General features: G+C 42.8%; 1 protein-coding gene across 1 annotated transcript; it reads right to left on the reverse strand.

Annotated features, from left to right (window-relative positions):
- Positions 1-809: 809 nt before the first annotated feature.
- vimr2 (vimentin-related 2) lies at positions 810-16,526 on the reverse strand. Its single transcript, XM_068715516.1, has 10 exons — positions 16,287-16,526; positions 15,686-15,836; positions 15,391-15,549; positions 15,071-15,190; positions 12,546-12,641; positions 10,320-10,451; positions 8,049-8,180; positions 5,063-5,173; positions 4,811-4,935; positions 810-1,742 (listed from the first exon to the last, which is right to left on the reverse strand). The coding sequence occupies exons 1-10, from the start codon at positions 16,394-16,396 to the stop codon at positions 1,700-1,702; spliced, it is 1,179 nt and encodes a 392-aa protein (XP_068571617.1). The 5' UTR covers positions 16,397-16,526; the 3' UTR covers positions 810-1,699.
- Between the last annotated feature and the right edge of the window lie 97 nt (positions 16,527-16,623).

Genomic DNA, 16,623 nt, shown 5'->3' on the forward strand with positions numbered 1-16,623 from the left:
AGATCACCTTTTCCGTATGGAAGCACATTTACAAGGGCAGAATATGAAGCCTAAATGTTATTATTCTGCTCCAGTCTATTTCCTGGATTTCCATACAGTCAATCCCCTTTCCTCAAGAGGCGGAGAAGATAAAGAAGGGAAAACACAACTCTAAGAAGAAGTCTGTTTTCTTAGATATTCTCATATTTACCACGAGGCAGAGAGACAAAGCAGTCCCATGAGATCAGGAATGCTGGATGGTATCGCTGGCTTTTTATTTGAGAGATGTAGAGGAGAGCACTGAGGGAATACAACGTCATCCACCTCCTCTCCTCTGAGGTCTTGATTGAGCTCTGCGGCCCCGAGAAAACAGACACATGCGGCTTCCTCCTGAGCCGGCCATGTTTCATGTTGGGACAATTAAACAAGTCACCGTATCCACCCATTCCCAGCCCCTTTCTCCAGACACTGAACTCAATTATTACGGAGACTAACTCCTCATCACCACAAGTTCACAGAGTGTGGCTAATCTGATCTGATCCGTTATTAGCAGCATTTTTCATCTTTATGGCAGAGCTAACAAGCCTTTGAGATCGTTAATAGCCGGGAATGTTCAAATCTCTCGTTGAACATGAAGATGAATGAAAGAAGGATCACTGAACATTAATCTCACTGTGCTCTCTGCGTACTTATATTTTGTGGGGGAACGTCTGAAGCGTTCACAAGCTGTTCTCATGAAACAGAGATTTTCACAAAAGAAATCACACAGTTTAAGGTGATCTCTCATGCAACTAGTTTTATTTCATTTAAACCTAAAGCACATACTGACGCTTGTGCAGAATTACAGATGATTTATCACAGACAGCTTGAAAATCATGTTGAAAATAAGGAAAAGATTACAGAGGAATGCATTACCAAAGGCTTATTTCAGTAACAGTAAATTGGGACATTGCTTTTCAAACAAGCAATAATGAATCACACAGTCGTTTCTCATAGAAACATCCAGGTGCTCATTTTGTAAGAGCCGCAGAAAAAACAACAACTTCATGAACCATTTGAAAAGCAAACAGTGCAGTCACTGCACATCTGACAGTCAGTTATATATATATAAAAACATGGAGGCATGACTGTAAAAGCAAAGGGAAGGTGGGATGCTTTAAGTAACCAACAGGAGAGCTGTCAATATGTTTGTTAACAGTGATGGGGTCAAGGGTTAAGAGCAGGTAATCAGACACAGTTTGAGTGATGGATGAGGTGGTATCAGAGAGGAGGACTTCACGGAGCCGCACAGTTTAACTCGTGTGCGTCTGTATCTGTGTTTCTGTGTGTGTCGGCCTCGTTCAACAAAGAGTGGACAAACCATTTGTGAAACGCATCAGTTCGCTGGTAAAGATAAACCCACTTAAGGAAATATCCCTGCCAGACACTGAATGGATACACACTCATCGCAAAGCCCCCATCCTCCCACCTCTTTTAGACAGCTCCATCTTTCTTGGGAGTCTCGGGGTCATCTGCCAGCGACCTGTTATCAATGGCCCGGCTTAAGCCTGCAGACGGCATTAATCTGTCATGATAAGTTCTGCTTAAATTGCTGCATTGGTACCTTAAGCCTCATCCTAGCGCTGGTGTCAGTGTGTTTTTCGTTGTTTCTCTTTGGTCTGTTTTCTAAGCCACGCGAGGGGGAGCATCCCGCCTGCCAGTCTGACTCTCCGGCCTCTCGTCACAGGTTGCACAGCCTCTCCTCCTCTTCCTCCACCAGACTCCTGATAGGGATGAACCAGAGAAATACGTAAACATACAAAGTACAGGTGACCACATTGAAGTAGTCACAGGTAGACATTACATTGCAATTTCTTGAGCTTCAAGTTTCCTCTTGGGACCTCCTTGGAGGTTGGTTGCTACACTTACGCAGCGATGCCATTGGTCGGGACGGCGTTATCAGCGGTAAACAGCATGTGAGTGCAGTGCATAGCGGCGGCGATTAGCTAGCCAGTTACATATTAGTAAATTGGTGTTTCATATGTATATCTAAACTTGCAATAACTGATATTTTTGAACGCAATAACAAGCTGTAAACACAACACTGCAACTTTATCATTCATTTGACGTCATGTTTGTGTCCACCTGAAGAATGTATACCCAATATTTAATCTCTTTTAACTCTGTTTTTGGTCTCTAACCATCTCCTAAGAAAGGAGGTGGTTCGTCTCTTCAGCTGCTAAATGCTTCATTGTGTTTACAAGCTAGTCTCTAACTGTGTCTGTCTGCTGTTTGATGCTGGGAATGTAACATGTAGTGGGTTTTAAAAAGCTATTCACTGAACACAGCTGTCTGCTGCATCTGGAAACGCTGGTGATGAGAGAGATGAGAACCGCAGCAGTAAAGCTGCGAGCCAGAACACAATGAGCTGAAAGATGTTTTTTTTAGCTCGGTAGTGCTGAGGGGAGTCATTTAATTCATTGTTAATATAAAAGTATGAATTAAAGCAGCTTTAATATACAGCAGGACCTGCAGTACAGTCATCCACTGCACTTAACTAAAAAGGTTTGTCCCTGGTCGAGCTACTTGTTGCCGAGTCATGCAGCAGCGTGAGCAAAACACAATGAACAGCAGAATGAATTACAGTATAATATGGTTCACATTAGCAGAGAGCAAAAGCAGTGAGCATCTGCCTCAACTGCTCAGAGATGCTTTCACAGGCGATAAGCTACCCGGTAATGGCAGCCCGGGGTCATTAGGGTCTGTTGTGCAGACAGTTTGCCACGGCACGGAGAGAATAAACAACCACCATTTTCATTTCTTATTCATGGTTTTAATCACGGATGACAAAACACCCAGTAAACTTTAAAAAAAAAAAAAAAAAAAAAAGCGAGGACAAAAAGTTGGCGTTGACTGTGTGCCTTTCCTGTGCCTTGAATGTCTTTGGGACTGTCTGTTGGGTAACGAGAGGGAATTAAAACTGTGGCGAATTTGGATATTTGTGTAAGGAGACGGCTGACATTAACAGGCTGGCGTGGAGAAGAGCTGGCAGTGGCCCAGCGCACAGCGCTGACATGTGAGGCCCTCTTTGCCCATTCTAATGAGGCGTTGTGAGGGGCTGAGCGCAGGTCTGCAGCAGGGCCCCCTGGGGGTCAGATGCAGTCACATATGTGATGGAGGGACCAGGAGGAAGTCCGTGGCAGCAGGATGAGGCGGGCGGTTAAAGTGCGTCAGTCCGCATACCAGGATGGCAGATAATTAAACAACGTCAGCGGAATGAGGGAATGTCAAGAAACGTCTTGCGGGTCACGTACAGGATACTGCATCATATTCAGGAGCCGTTTCCTGTGACCCCAGTCGGCCTGTGATGTCAGCCCTTTGTTTGCAAAAATATCTTAAAACAGACAATGTGGATGTCCAGGTGGCATTATGAGACAATATTCAAGACACTTACACAGAAACTTCTTGTTGAAAAACAATGCTGGAGACATAATTTCCAAGTGTTTTCTCGCGTGATTCACGATTTGCTCATACAGTATGTGAAGAATGTCAAACAGAGTATCGAGTCAATTTAAATCTAATGAAATCATCCCAGGGTTATTGTGTGCTTTGCCTCTAACGGCTAATTCTCCTCGACAGGTTTAAATAATGCGTGGCACCGCAGGGGACGTCTGTTTTCATTTGACCCCCTACCGCAGAGACGGGGATCTACAATACATGTCAGGGAAGTCTCGGCAATTCACATTTTAATTGCAATCAGAAACTTCAGCAGTTGACTTTATGACACCTTTAACGGGAGAAGTAATCAGTGAAACCACCTGGTGCAGTGTTGTTGTTGGAATGAACACCTCCATGTTCTCCAGCAGACATGGCGGTCCATCTCTGACCCAGAGTGCTGGTTCACAGTTGTCCTGTTGACTGACAGTCTCGCTGACAGTTGGACCTCACTGTTTGAAAAGGCTCCTTATCTTCTCTGGTATAATTGTACGTTGTGTACGCTGTACAGCCAATCGAGAGCTCTCGTTAAAGAACAAAGACCTACAGCTCTTTTTTAGTGGGGAATGAGAGTTGTGAGGATATATAAGAGCTGTATATACACGACAGCTCAGAGAATTGCATCAGCACTAATATTGTGGCCGTTATAACATATTAAAAGGTAAATGTAATTATTGCTGTAAGTCAACCCCAGAAGGAAAGATCAATTACGTCTTCCCAGACACGGTTGTATACAGAGCTTATTCAGACTGAAAACTGCTACCAACTCACAGCTTTAATGCTTGTGTTACTTCAATAAATGAGACCAATTAAATGCATTTGGGCAGAGTTAACAGGCTATCTTATTCTTTTCATTTCCTCTCATCAAACTGTTTCTATAAGTTTACCAATTGCACAAGGGTGAGTGTTAGTGCAAAGAGTGCTGGAATAAAAACTGAATGGATAATGTAATTAAGTTATTATGTATACATGCAGTCTATCCACTGTATATACAGCCTGCATAGATTTATATTTGTCAGTAGTTTGTAGTTTATGCACTAATTCAGTCTAATTTAAAAGTCTGTTTCATGTTATTTTGTCTTTGCTACATTTTGCTGTACATTCCTCATATAAATGTTTCATCTGTAACAGATTGGTGTTTTTATATATTATGTGGGTGTATTAATGATGACTAGCTTCTGCATTACTAGAAGCTAACGGGGACCAGTATAGTCAGTTCCAAGTATATTTTTATGTTTGCAAGATAAGCTGAACCTCAGTTTTGTCTTGAGTTGTGAAGCACAGATCATTATAATTATTCAGAGCAGTTTTGCATACATAAAAAAAACTTAATTGAACAGATATATTAGTGTCTGACCTGTAGGCAGTAATTTCCATGTCTCTGGCCATCTTCTCACTGAGCAGCTCCTTGTAGTCTTCACACTGCTCCTTCATCTGCACTTCGAAGTCGGCCTCCTGGTGCCGCATTTCATCTATAGTACACTGAATAACACACACACACGAACACACACACAGCATAGTGGGATTAGAGGGTGGGAATAAAGGACAGAATTAGTCCAAACCACTGGTCCTTTACTATGGTTGATCGTTAATCAGTCCACTCTCAGACCTCCAACTCAGCAATCTCGTCCACGTATGCAGCCGTCTTCATCTCAACCTCGTCTTCTAGTTCCTCGTTATACTGCTCAAGCTCAGCGAGCTCCTTTAGAAGCTCTGAAATCTACAGAAATACAGACGAAATACAGCAGAGGTTATTCGTTCTGACAACAATGATATACAGTTAGTCATCTTGTTAGTAATAATGTAATGATGGTCCCTTCATGGCCACTGTCTTATTTCTGGCCATCTAAGCAAATCACATATTTACTCTTCTTTAGCTTCAGGTCTCGGCAACTACAGAGAACTACATATGAATTTTTGGCTGCTCGATGTTCCACTTTTTCACCAAGCAGTTGCTAACTTTGTCTGCCATTTGATGCTGAGCAGCTAGTTATTTTATTAGAGCATTTGAAACGTGAGCTAGCAGTGTGACTCTATTGAGATCAGATAATGAATCCTACTGACTTCGATCCAGTGCTACCACAAGGACAAACTTTGAGCTTATGACCAAATACTTATCAAACTGATGTCAGCTTTGTATTTTTTGCTTATTAGCAATGTTAGTATGCTAAAAAGCTAATCCAAGATAGTAAACATTCCTGCTTAAAATCAGCATGTTAGAAATGTCATGTTAGCATTTAGCTCAAAGTTCTTGTAGATTCTAAGTCTTGACAGTAGCTGGAAACGGGAATAATGAAGCCAGAACTCGTGGGTCGTAAAACCAAAAAAAAAAAAATGTAATTCTCTGTGGGTTAAACACCACAAATAATCAAAATTGAGCTCTACTGAACCAGAACAGCTAACTGAATACCCTTCCTGACCCAAGAGTGTTGGAGAACCTATGGTTGCCTTCAGAAAAACACAAAAGGCCCCGTCTAGAGCCCCTGTTTGTTTTTTTGGTTCTGGGCTACTATAGAAACATGGTGGTGCAACATGGAAGAGGACCGGCTCTGCTTGTACTGTAGATATGAAGGGCTTATTCTAAGCTAACGTAAGCGATTCTTATTTCAGGTGATTTATACACTAATGAAAACATTAAGTCTATTTCTGCTAACAGAGCCCCCTAAGTCCTACACTCTGGTCCTTTAAGTACGCCAATCAAACCAACCTTCACGGATAAAACAGGTTCCTTCACTTCTACAACAAACTAAAGCAGGAGCATAGCTGCCCCCCCGTGTCTGAAGCTGTGGTGTCCTGCCGTGAGTAATTACAGCAATCACAGAAGTTCAACAATTAGCTGTCACAGCCAGATGGGGATCCATGCGGTCGTGCTCGTCTTTCAGCGAGATCATGTGAGCAGAAGAAGACCCGGGTAACAACTCACAGGCTGATGATGACTCCGAAACCTGGTCGAGTCACTTACTCCCACACTCCTCCGCTCCCCCTGGCATGATAAGTGAGGTCTGGGCCGTGTGCGAGTAGTGGCGTACGACCCCATCAGTGGCTGCTCTATTATATACATTTCTGCGTCAGGGCTGATTTCACTGCAATCTGTTTGTTTGGCCATGTTGTGTCTCAGCGAGAAACCAGACCCGAGGCATCCATCACAGGCGAGAGAGGAAACAGAGCAGATCAAGCCGTGCTGTTCATCCGTCAGGCTGGATTGAGCAGAACTGGGGATTGTGTGCTGCATGTTAGAGAAAAGTAGATGATGTTGGGAGAGTTCTGCTGTGGTTACAGAGGCTCACTGTTTATTTAAAGAGCTGGAGGTAGACCTGCAGCCACAGTAATGAGAACTAAACCACCGTGTTTGTTACAGATGTGGTTAGGTGTCAGCTGTGCTCGGACCACTGATGGATGTTAAGGAGGCTAATGTGAAGGAAGAGGAGGTAGTTTCTGGAGTCACCTGGTGATTTTACTCATAATTTCCTGTTTTGTCTCTTTATTGATGCCTCACTTTGCGATTTCATTCAAAGCTCCCTTGCATTTGTTTTTCTGCTGGTTGGATGAGAAATATCCGATGAAGGTTTATTTCCTCTCTTCTGTTTGCAGAGTCAGTGTGTGTGTGTGTGTGTGTGTGTGTGTGTGTGTGTGTGTGTGTGTGTGTGTGTGCAGTTTTAAGACGTTTATGACGCTGCAGGCTCTCTGAAAAGACTGTACTTAATAACCGAGGACACGGAGGGCAATAAATCCTGTCTGAGCTGAAGCCGAGCCCTTCACATCTCCTGCTGAAAGTGTCCACAGAGTAAACACTCCTGGTCAGCAGGATCTCCCACACTGTTGCTCTGCTGTCACTCAGCTGCTCTCTACTCCCTCCGCCTGCTGTGGGAAACCATTCATTCTCACCATCATGTCTGATTTAGGAGCTGACGGCCGAAGCAGAGCCAGTTGAGGGTTGTAAGACTCCACTTTTGTCAGTAAAGAGGTGGGAAATGTGTTATGGAAAAATTTGAATCAGAAGGCCGTAACTGAAGGACTTAAAGGATGTGTAAATGTGAGACTTAAAGGGTCAGTTCATCCGCCAAAAATACACATTTCTTTTGCCTTACTTGGCATTAGAATTAACCAGCATGCAGACAGCTTTGTTTTTATTTGCAGAGGTTTGAAAGTATCAGTTTCTCAGATTTATACTTAAAACTACAATGTCCCCATTAGCCCTTGTAAAATCAGAACGTGTCATTTGTAAACTTTTTTTAAATACTGATTAAACTAGTGGCATAATTTGATATTTAGTGATCTTTAGAGATGCCGGTAGGCTGATTTTGTTACCTTTGGACGGAGCCAGACTAACAGTTTACCCGTTTCCAGTCTTAGTGCTAAGCTAATCAGCGGCTCACTTTATATCTAGTGTACACACATGATAGTGGTATCAATCTTCTTATCTAACTCTCTGCAAGGAAGTTAATAACAGTATTCAGTATCAGCTGACTTAGTGCAGATGTCTGCACAATATGTTGTTGAGATTTGTACGTTGCAAAAATCTGAGAAACGGACATCTCAAAATCTTGGCAAAAAAAAAAACAAATCCCATAGTGATCAGCAGTGAGTCCACTCACCAGCATCTTGATCTCACTGATGTCCTTTATCTTTGACACGTCTTTTACTGTTGACCCTCCGGCTCTTCCCTCTTCCAGTTGTTTTCCATCAACATGGCGACTCACAGCAGAGGAGGCGGCACCACAATCGCACTGCAAAGACAGAAAAAAAGAGGAAGAAGAGCAAAAGTTACGACCTTTCAGTTTGAGTCTGCAAATGCACAGGACCATGGAGGATAGTGCTTTCTTTTGGGCAGTTAAGTGCACTCTGACAGGGGAGCAAAGAGCAATCAGAGCCTCTCAGGCCGGCTGATGGGTGAACCTCTCCTTGCGTGCCCCACACTTCTGATTAGATGGAACAAATGCTGCAGAAACGAGCAACATGAGTGTGCACAGGTGTGTGGGAGTCAGCCAGCAATCACCATTACTGTTCAGACCCAATAGCAATCATTTTTTAGCATTGAGACAATTGCGTCTCGTAATTGAGGGCGGGCACAGACAGGACGGTGTCCAGCTGGCGAGAGAAGAAACTGAGCGGGAGGGAGAGAGAGAGGCAATAGACGGGGTTTGGGGGAAACAAGAAACACACCGACGCATCTAGAGAGACATACAAATATAGAAATATGCTGGTTAACCTTCAGCAATGCTTTAAAATGAAGGATACACACACATACACACAGACCAGCGTCCACTCCAGTACTGCTGAGGAGCCTGGGAAGGCGGCCAGCAGTCTGATTACAGCCGTGACCTCTGAACCGGGCAGACATCCTCGACCCAGAGGAGGTCAGACCCACCGGAGCTATAGTCTGACCCCAATGCAGCATGCCTTAGCTTGCACCACACACACACACACACACACACACACACACACACACACACACAGGTAGACAAAGGCATTCTGTTCGGGTCCAGTCCTGCACCTCTGATTCTCAAGTTCTTCCCCCGTGTTGTGTTAAGAGGGAAGGAAAACAAATGGGAGTATCGTTGTGTGATTTGTGGAAGTTGAGATTTACATTCTGGACGTTTCAGAGGGAGAGAGAAGGTGACCAGTAGTCAGGAGGAGGATGAGGACGGCAGCCGGCGGTGGAAGAAGTACTCAGATCATTTAACTTAAATGAAAGTAGCAATGTAGCAAATTTAAAATGCTCCAACTAAAAGCAATTCAAAATCCTAGTGAAGTAAAACTACACAAAATGCACTTTAAATATCAAATTTAAAAATGTCCCGTCACTGATATACTTACTATCATATAAGAGGATATTAAACCTGATGCATGAATGTGAAAGTTTACTGTTGTAGATAATCAAGTTTTAGCTGGCGTTTCTTTGTATTCAGTGAAGTAGTTTCACCCTGAGGTTGACACACTTTGGGGTCGGCCCCCGCCAAAAGGTCACTAGATAAATCTGAGGGGTCGTGAGATAATTAATGGAAGAGGAAAGAAGGGAAAACTAAGTTCCGCTACATAAGTATATATTCTTTTTTTGTGAAATATTGGATGATTTTAACAGTTATGATCCAATGTGAAGAGGTCAGAGGGTTTTCTCTCTTCTCACAATTCATAAAGTGAGTTTACATCCATCAGTTTAAATGTGTATTTTTACTTTTAAACTTGGAAACTTGGACATTTTAGTGAAATGTCAAAATTTGTGTGACAAAGTTAAAACTACTTCTTGGTTTTGTTTAAGCAACAAAAGTACTTCCTTCACACGGGACATGAACAGCAGTCTCCTGGGTGAAAGCCCTGTGTTTATTTTGTATGATATATTTGTGTACTTTCGCGGACTCAAAACACAATTCATAATGCAGTTTTGTTGAATGGCAACGTAATTGTTGGGAGACAGGGCCGGCTCCTTTTATTGGCATTACAGTAGTGGATGGAAAAGGCGGCAAAGGGCCCCAACCAGCCATTACTTCTTTGTAAGCGGTCACAAGTAACTGCATGGATACCGTGTATTTTACAAGTTAAACATGTTGTTGTTGTTTTTTTTATGTAATCTTAATCTGAAAGGCAACAAGAATCTTTAGCTGTCGGTTAACATATTACTGACATACTTCCCTCTGAAGTAGTGGAGCAGTACCTTAAAATTGTCCTCAAGTGCAGTACTTGAGTAAATGTACATGGTATGAGTATGAGGTTTGTCCATTCATGTGCAGTTTAGTGTCTCTCACTGAGAACTAAAGCCTTGACGTGATTTTACGCTTGTCTACAGACATGCTACTGTAAAGCATTTGGCACCAAAAGGCTTGCACTTCATGACATGTTTGTGTGTCTTGCGTTACAGAGTGTTGTACCTGGAGGCTCTCGGCCAGCTGGCAGTAGTACTCCTTCACATCCAGGACCGGAGTGATGTCAGGGCTGCCAAATGTAATGGCTGCCGCCGCTCCTGTAGTCCCTTCAGCCGGCTGCAGCAGACTCTCCACGGCCTGCTCATGCCAACACATAGTGGTGAAGTACATTCACATCCTTTACTCAGCGGTGAAATGTAACTGAGCACAAGAGTTGTAATCAAGTTGAACTTTGAGGTACTTGTACTTTACTTGAGTATTTCCATTGTATGCTACTTTATACTTCTAATAGTATAAGAAATATTGCTTTTTCTATTTCATAAGATACATTTGACAGCTCTACTTGAGACTTTACATAAAAAGCATGTGATCACTTTATAAAATATGATGCATTAATGATCAAACCACAAAATTACTACTTGAAGTAGTAAAAATGTGCTCCACCTCGACCAGCTACTACATTAAAACCAACAATACATATTAATTTAGCACAGAAAAGGGCCATGAATACTTTTAATATTTTGATTGCAGGACTTCTACTTGTGTTTTTTTACAGAGTGGTGCTGATGATTTACTTAAGTTAATGTAAGAGTTATCTGTAAAATAAACTTTATGTGTTGAAGGTAAAAGTAATTGTTATGCAGAAAAATGATCCCTGTGAGTGTCAAACAAATATATTCTGTATAATTAGATTACTATTACTAATGCATTAATGTATAAGTAACATTTTAATGTCGGAGTTGGTCGAGGCGGAACTAATTTCATCTATTTTATAAACTGTTGATATATATATATGATATATATATATAAGCATATCATAAGTTTCTTAATCTTAAATGGGAATGTAACTAGTAACTAAAGCTTTCAAATACAAAAAAAATACAATATTTGCCTCTGAATTTTAGTGTAGTAGAAGTACAATGCATGAAATGGAGATACTGTAGTACTTAAAATATTTGCTAAAATACAGTATTTGCATCAATGTACTTCGTTACATTCCACCTCTTCAAATAGAAACACATGCAGTACATTTTGGTGTATTTAGACACACATCAAAGACCTCAACATACTTGTCTTCAGCTTCCAATATGTAGCCCCTTTAGTAAAAAAAACCCACATCCATTACAGAGATAAATGAACCGCTGCAGAGCTGCAGTGGCAGTCTTAACATTTCCCCCTCCACCTAAATAACGACATGGCTGCCGATTTGTCAGGGGAATATGGGGGTATCTGAAAGTGCTGATAACAACAACAGTTAATAAAACAAAGGGAACTTCAGTTTTCATTTGGTATTCAGCTGCATTTCCCGGACTGTGAGTTATCGAGCGTGTCCCAGAGGGAGTGTGTTAAACGCCGGGCGGCCCGGCTTTGCAGAGAAAAACACAGTGTGATGGAGTTGGTCCTGCTTCAGCTCTCTCTCTCTCTCTCTCTCTCTCTCTCTCTCTCTCTCTCTCTCTCTCTCTACAACCTCGAGATCTGATACTAGGACACGTCTGTCATCTCCTGGCGAGGTGAAGAATATTGTAGAAGGTGGAGAGAACAGGGTGTGTACGGATGTGATAAAGGTAATGATGTGAATTGGATGTGTTTGCAAGCGTGTCCCTATTTCAAAGCAATAGTTTGACATTTTGTGTTGTGTGCGTATTCGCGTTCATGTCAAGAGTTACATGAGAAGATGTCACTGTGTTAAATATGTGGACGTTCAGACAGTGATGAGAATTATCACTAGTGTCATTCATGTGAAGTTGACCTCTTGGTTTTGCAGCCGATATACAGACAGTACTGATGTTAGCTGTACACTAGCTAGCCACACAGTGTGTGTGTGTGTGTGTGTGTGTGTGTGTGTGTGTGTGTGTGTGTGTTCAGCTCAGAGCTCAGTTTTTTTTCTGTTATTTAGCTTCAGTCTTTCTCCCCTTTCCTCTACTCTCTGTTTATGATTATGGATAAGTGGAAATTTTTCAAACAAGGGCCTAATTTTGACTGGTTGCACAATACACTCAATTACATAATTTGTGTTTCAATCCTCTCCCCATATGTTAATGTTGACGGGGCTTTTTTTTGGCTCTTCATCAAGGTGAGTGGGGTCATCACAGCTGTGTTTGTCACCACAGGCCTTGGCATTTCTCCATCACTCCTTTCCAACCTAAATGCCTCATTTTGAGTTACTTTCATGGCTATAAACAATTCCTGTTTCCTCACAGTGCAGCTAGATATCCTCTCTCTCCCCCTCACCGTCGTGTGCTGGTCCACCATGTTGGCCAGCTGCTCCTCGTAGATAGCCACTTGCTCCCTCAGCGCCAAACACTCTGCTGTCACATCATCGACTTCCTGCAACGAAAATCAAATTAAAAGAGAACAAAAGGCTGCAGGTAAAGAAGTTCAACTTCATTTCTGGAGGAGGAACACTGCCATTTGTGTAGTAAATCACACCACAGGTTCGATGAAAAATAGGAAAAAAGAAGCTTTCTTTCTGCACTGAACAACCATCAGCACATCCACCTGTTTCACTGAACAGCAAGTAGACACCGCAATGCAGAGGAAGGGGGAGGAGGAGGAGGAGGAAGATCAGAAGGAGGCTAACTAGACACAAAAGCCCTGTCCACCAATCTATCCGCCAGCAGGGGTTCTCAGCTCATCTACTCTTTTTAAAGAACCAGATTAATTTGTGTTGGATGCAATTACTGTGGGTGCCAGAATTTACATTTGGACACATGCAGAGAGAGTTTGGTGATGAAGTTGTGGAGCCTCACAGAGAGGGTGGCAGGGTCCATGATGGACAGCAGCAAGTAGAAGTAGTCTGGTCCTGCAGCTGCCGGTGTTCAGCCGCTGAGGGACAACTTGTTGTGAATCACATCCGGTACAACTTTAACATCAACAGCATTAAGTCTTTCTGAACTCTCAGGGGCAGCAGAACAAGCTGTAAACACGACACTGACATTATAGCACTTTATAAAGTCAATTTAGCAGATGCCTTTGGAACTGTTGCCTATTGTTAGCAACCAGCAGAGCAACGCTAACATTAATCTGCAGTCCCCTCTCCTCACCGGCTAGATAACTGTGTCAGTCAGCTGTTTGGTGCTAAGCAGGTAAAGTAGATTTATCAGAAATATTTTGCTAAAAACTATGCGGATGAGAGTGGTGAGTGATGCAAAATCTGAAGTATTTGACTATACTGAAACTTTAAATATTTGCTATTAACAATGCAAAAATCTTTGTTAAAGTTTAGGAGGGAAAACACATCATTTCAAACAGAGCCCCGCCCCATTGAAACCAATGGAAAAGAGCACTGAGAAAAACAGAAATCTTGTCAGGTACAATAACCAAAACTGATCTAGCTCAAGCAGCAAATTGTGAGTTTCTGTGAAACCCATCAAAATAAAAAGATAATAACTGTTCAGGCCCTTTAAGTTTCCTCAATATTTAAAAATCAAGTGTTTTTACTATTTTCTCCCCAATGAGGACCCTCTGAGGTTGAAACCGGTAGGCGCTTGAACCGACATGCCTGCCTAAATAAAGGCTTTCAATTTAACTTCTCTCCTTATTCTGCCTAAGAGTGTGTAATGAACACTTTCTTTTTTTTGTTCCCAGCACTACTTATGAAACAGACTGATTATAATTGATAGTGATTGGATTTTAATTCTGGTGAATGTTGTTAATTCTGGTGCTCATTTCACTTGCACCTGCACTTTGCTGCAGCCAACTGGGTCTAGCAATGCGAGACATGACTGGAACAAAATATAAAGATGAGAGGAAATGTGTGAGGCCTCTGAGGAGAACTGGCAGGAAAGAAAAAATACCATATCTTGTAGTATACTAAAAAACAAACCAAACACTCCTTGTTTCATCACCATTATGTTGAGAGAACTGCGAGTTGAGCTGGGTTGTGCTCGCTCCTCTGCTCTTCCTCCCTGTCGTTTTCCCACCAAGTCTTGTCACCCTGCAGCTGCTTCCAATTCAGAACCAGAGAACTGAGCCAGCAGGAACATTACGGCACCATATTACAGCCTGCATTACATCTGTAAGGGAGAAATTAAAGCCTCCCTCGCATCTGGCGCGGCTGGGAGGAGATGGGCTCTGGCATGTGTGAGGGAGGGGGGGGTAAATGGAAAAGTTGGTGGCTCAGGTTGCAGTGGGCCGTCAGCCCAGACTGTGTGACTGCTGGTGATCAACACCCATTGGGTAGCGCTGCAGAGGAGCAGCTGTGCAGAGCTTCAACTGATTCACCAGGAGGGGAGGTGGAGCAGGGAGAGGCTTGACAACACTGCCATCTAGTGCTCAAAGTACATTATCACAACAAAGGTACTGTATACGCACAGTACAAGCATACAAGTTCTACTCTCATTCTATTCCTATCGGTGCAACTGATTGCATTTTAGGAAATGTAGGATCCAGTGTTTTTGCAGGTTGATGATTACAGATGTTAGAAAGTAGTTGATATTGTCTGTTGGCTTTGAATCTACTTAGCTAGTTTAATTTCTAGAGCTGAATTCTTAGAATAACTTAGTATTACTGCATGTTAATTGTTTATTTCTTGTCTGTACTAAAGTAATAATCGTTTGTTTAGAAACCCTTTATGGATATCACTTTAGTATAACTCTTGGTATGCTTTAATTATTTAAGCTTACCTTACTTATGCTGCACATACTGAAGTTCATTTCAGATTTTTTGTAGGACTCTATGTTTCTAAATCCTGGTTACAGCCCAGACTTTGTCAGTCGTCTTCCAGGTACAGATGCTATTGTATTCACAACGGTTACCTCAGCCACATCTTGTCGTCCCTGCTGGATGAGGATCCTCTGCTGTGCAGCCTTCTCGTATTCTTTCATCAGACGCTCGAGCTCCTTCTGCAGGTCCTCGGTGTCGCACAGAATCTCATCCTGCAGGGAGACGCAGTGACGACAGTGATGGATCTCGACAAGGTTAAAGATCAGTGCGGCTTGTCACCGTACGAACCGAAGTAAAATTGATGGGATGGTGCGAGAAGTGCAATGGACCGTCTATGAGAAAACCCGATTTAGGAATGTCACACACAGACAAACACGCAGCAGAGCCGACACACCCAGCAGCAGAACCCTACCCTCTCCCTGCGCAGTCTTTCCACCACTGCATCCAGACTGTAGTCAGGCTGGACCACAGTGGAGCTGATGCTGGAGGAGACTCGTCGACTGTTCAGCTTCTCCTCTAGCTCAACGATCTGACATTCAAGAGACTCATTCTCCTCCTCAAAACAGTGGGCCTAAAAGGACACAGAGACGGATTAAACAGCTACATATGGTTTATAGATGTACCGCTTTATTCACCAAGAACGAAGGCATGATGCAGCAGAGGGAATATACACTGCTGATGTGTCATTGGGAGCAGTTTTTCCTCACCAGTTCAATAAGCCTGACCAGTCGGTCGTTGAGGGCAGCTATGAAGTTGCGGTCCTGGACAAACCGGTTCAGACCCTCCTTGTTGAGGGCCTTGGCAGCTACAAAGTCTAACTTGTCACAGTCACAGTCACACTTGTCAACGGCCGCACCCCTGAGAGGAAGACACAAAGTACCAAAGACTAGACTGGATTTTGAAGAAACCTAAGGGAGATCATTTGATCCATCTTGATGACCGTCACAAAGCTAAATACAGGAAAACATCCACTTGCCATATTCAGGAGGATACACACACAAACAAGTTTGTCTACAGTTCAGCATCACCGTCACGGTAAATGAACATAAACTATGATGCGATTACAACCATGAGCACAAAAGGCATTTGTCATCACCATTCAGGAAAACCTGCTGTAACTACATGTAAACTCTATACCAGGTATACAAACTACAACCAGGCATCACAAACATTTGTTTCCATTTAAAAACATCTCAACTTCTACATATTTTAAGTGGAACAACACTTGAGTGTGTCCCTAACATCGAAACATCTTAAAATGTGTTAAGTGCGGCCCGAATTCTGAAGTCGCCCTCTACCCACACTGACCTGACAGAGGCCCGGTACTGGCCTGCACACTGCGCACTCAACCCTCCGCTTCGACTCCAGCTATCATCCTCAAACAGCTTGCGGTAAGAAGACACTCTGAGCATGGCCATGGCTTTGGACTGGTCCAAACAGGACTACAACACAACAGGCAAAGAGTGGCAACAGGTCCACGGTGGGGTTTTATATTCACAAACGGATGAGAATGTAGCAGTGAGGTGAAGGATCTCTCACCGGCCGCTGAGTGGACTAAATATACCGTGAACATCAGACAGTAACGATCTCACATGAGCCTGAAGAGTGAGCCTCAAAAAACATTGCACAATTGTTGTTTATCGAA

Source organism: Cebidichthys violaceus, unplaced genomic scaffold, assembly GCF_023349555.1.
Source record: "Cebidichthys violaceus isolate CVI_PGR_0920_01 unplaced genomic scaffold, fCebVio1.0.p SCAF_2, whole genome shotgun sequence".
Lineage (NCBI taxonomy): Eukaryota > Metazoa > Chordata > Actinopteri > Perciformes > Stichaeidae > Cebidichthys > Cebidichthys violaceus.

Bases quoted from the DNA above. Each gene is read 5' to 3' on its own strand.
- vimr2 (XM_068715516.1), bottom strand. From the start codon at position 16,396: ATGGCCATGCTCAGAGTGTCTTCTTACCGCAAGCTGTTTGAGGATGAT. The intron at 12,642-15,070 runs GTAACCGTTGTG...TTTTCGTTGCAG, and splicing joins GACGACAAGATGTGGCTGAG to GAAGTCGATGATGTGACAGC. The intron at 8,181-10,319 runs GTACAACACTCT...CTGTCTTTGCAG, and splicing joins AGCTGGCCGAGAGCCTCCAG to TGCGATTGTGGTGCCGCCTC.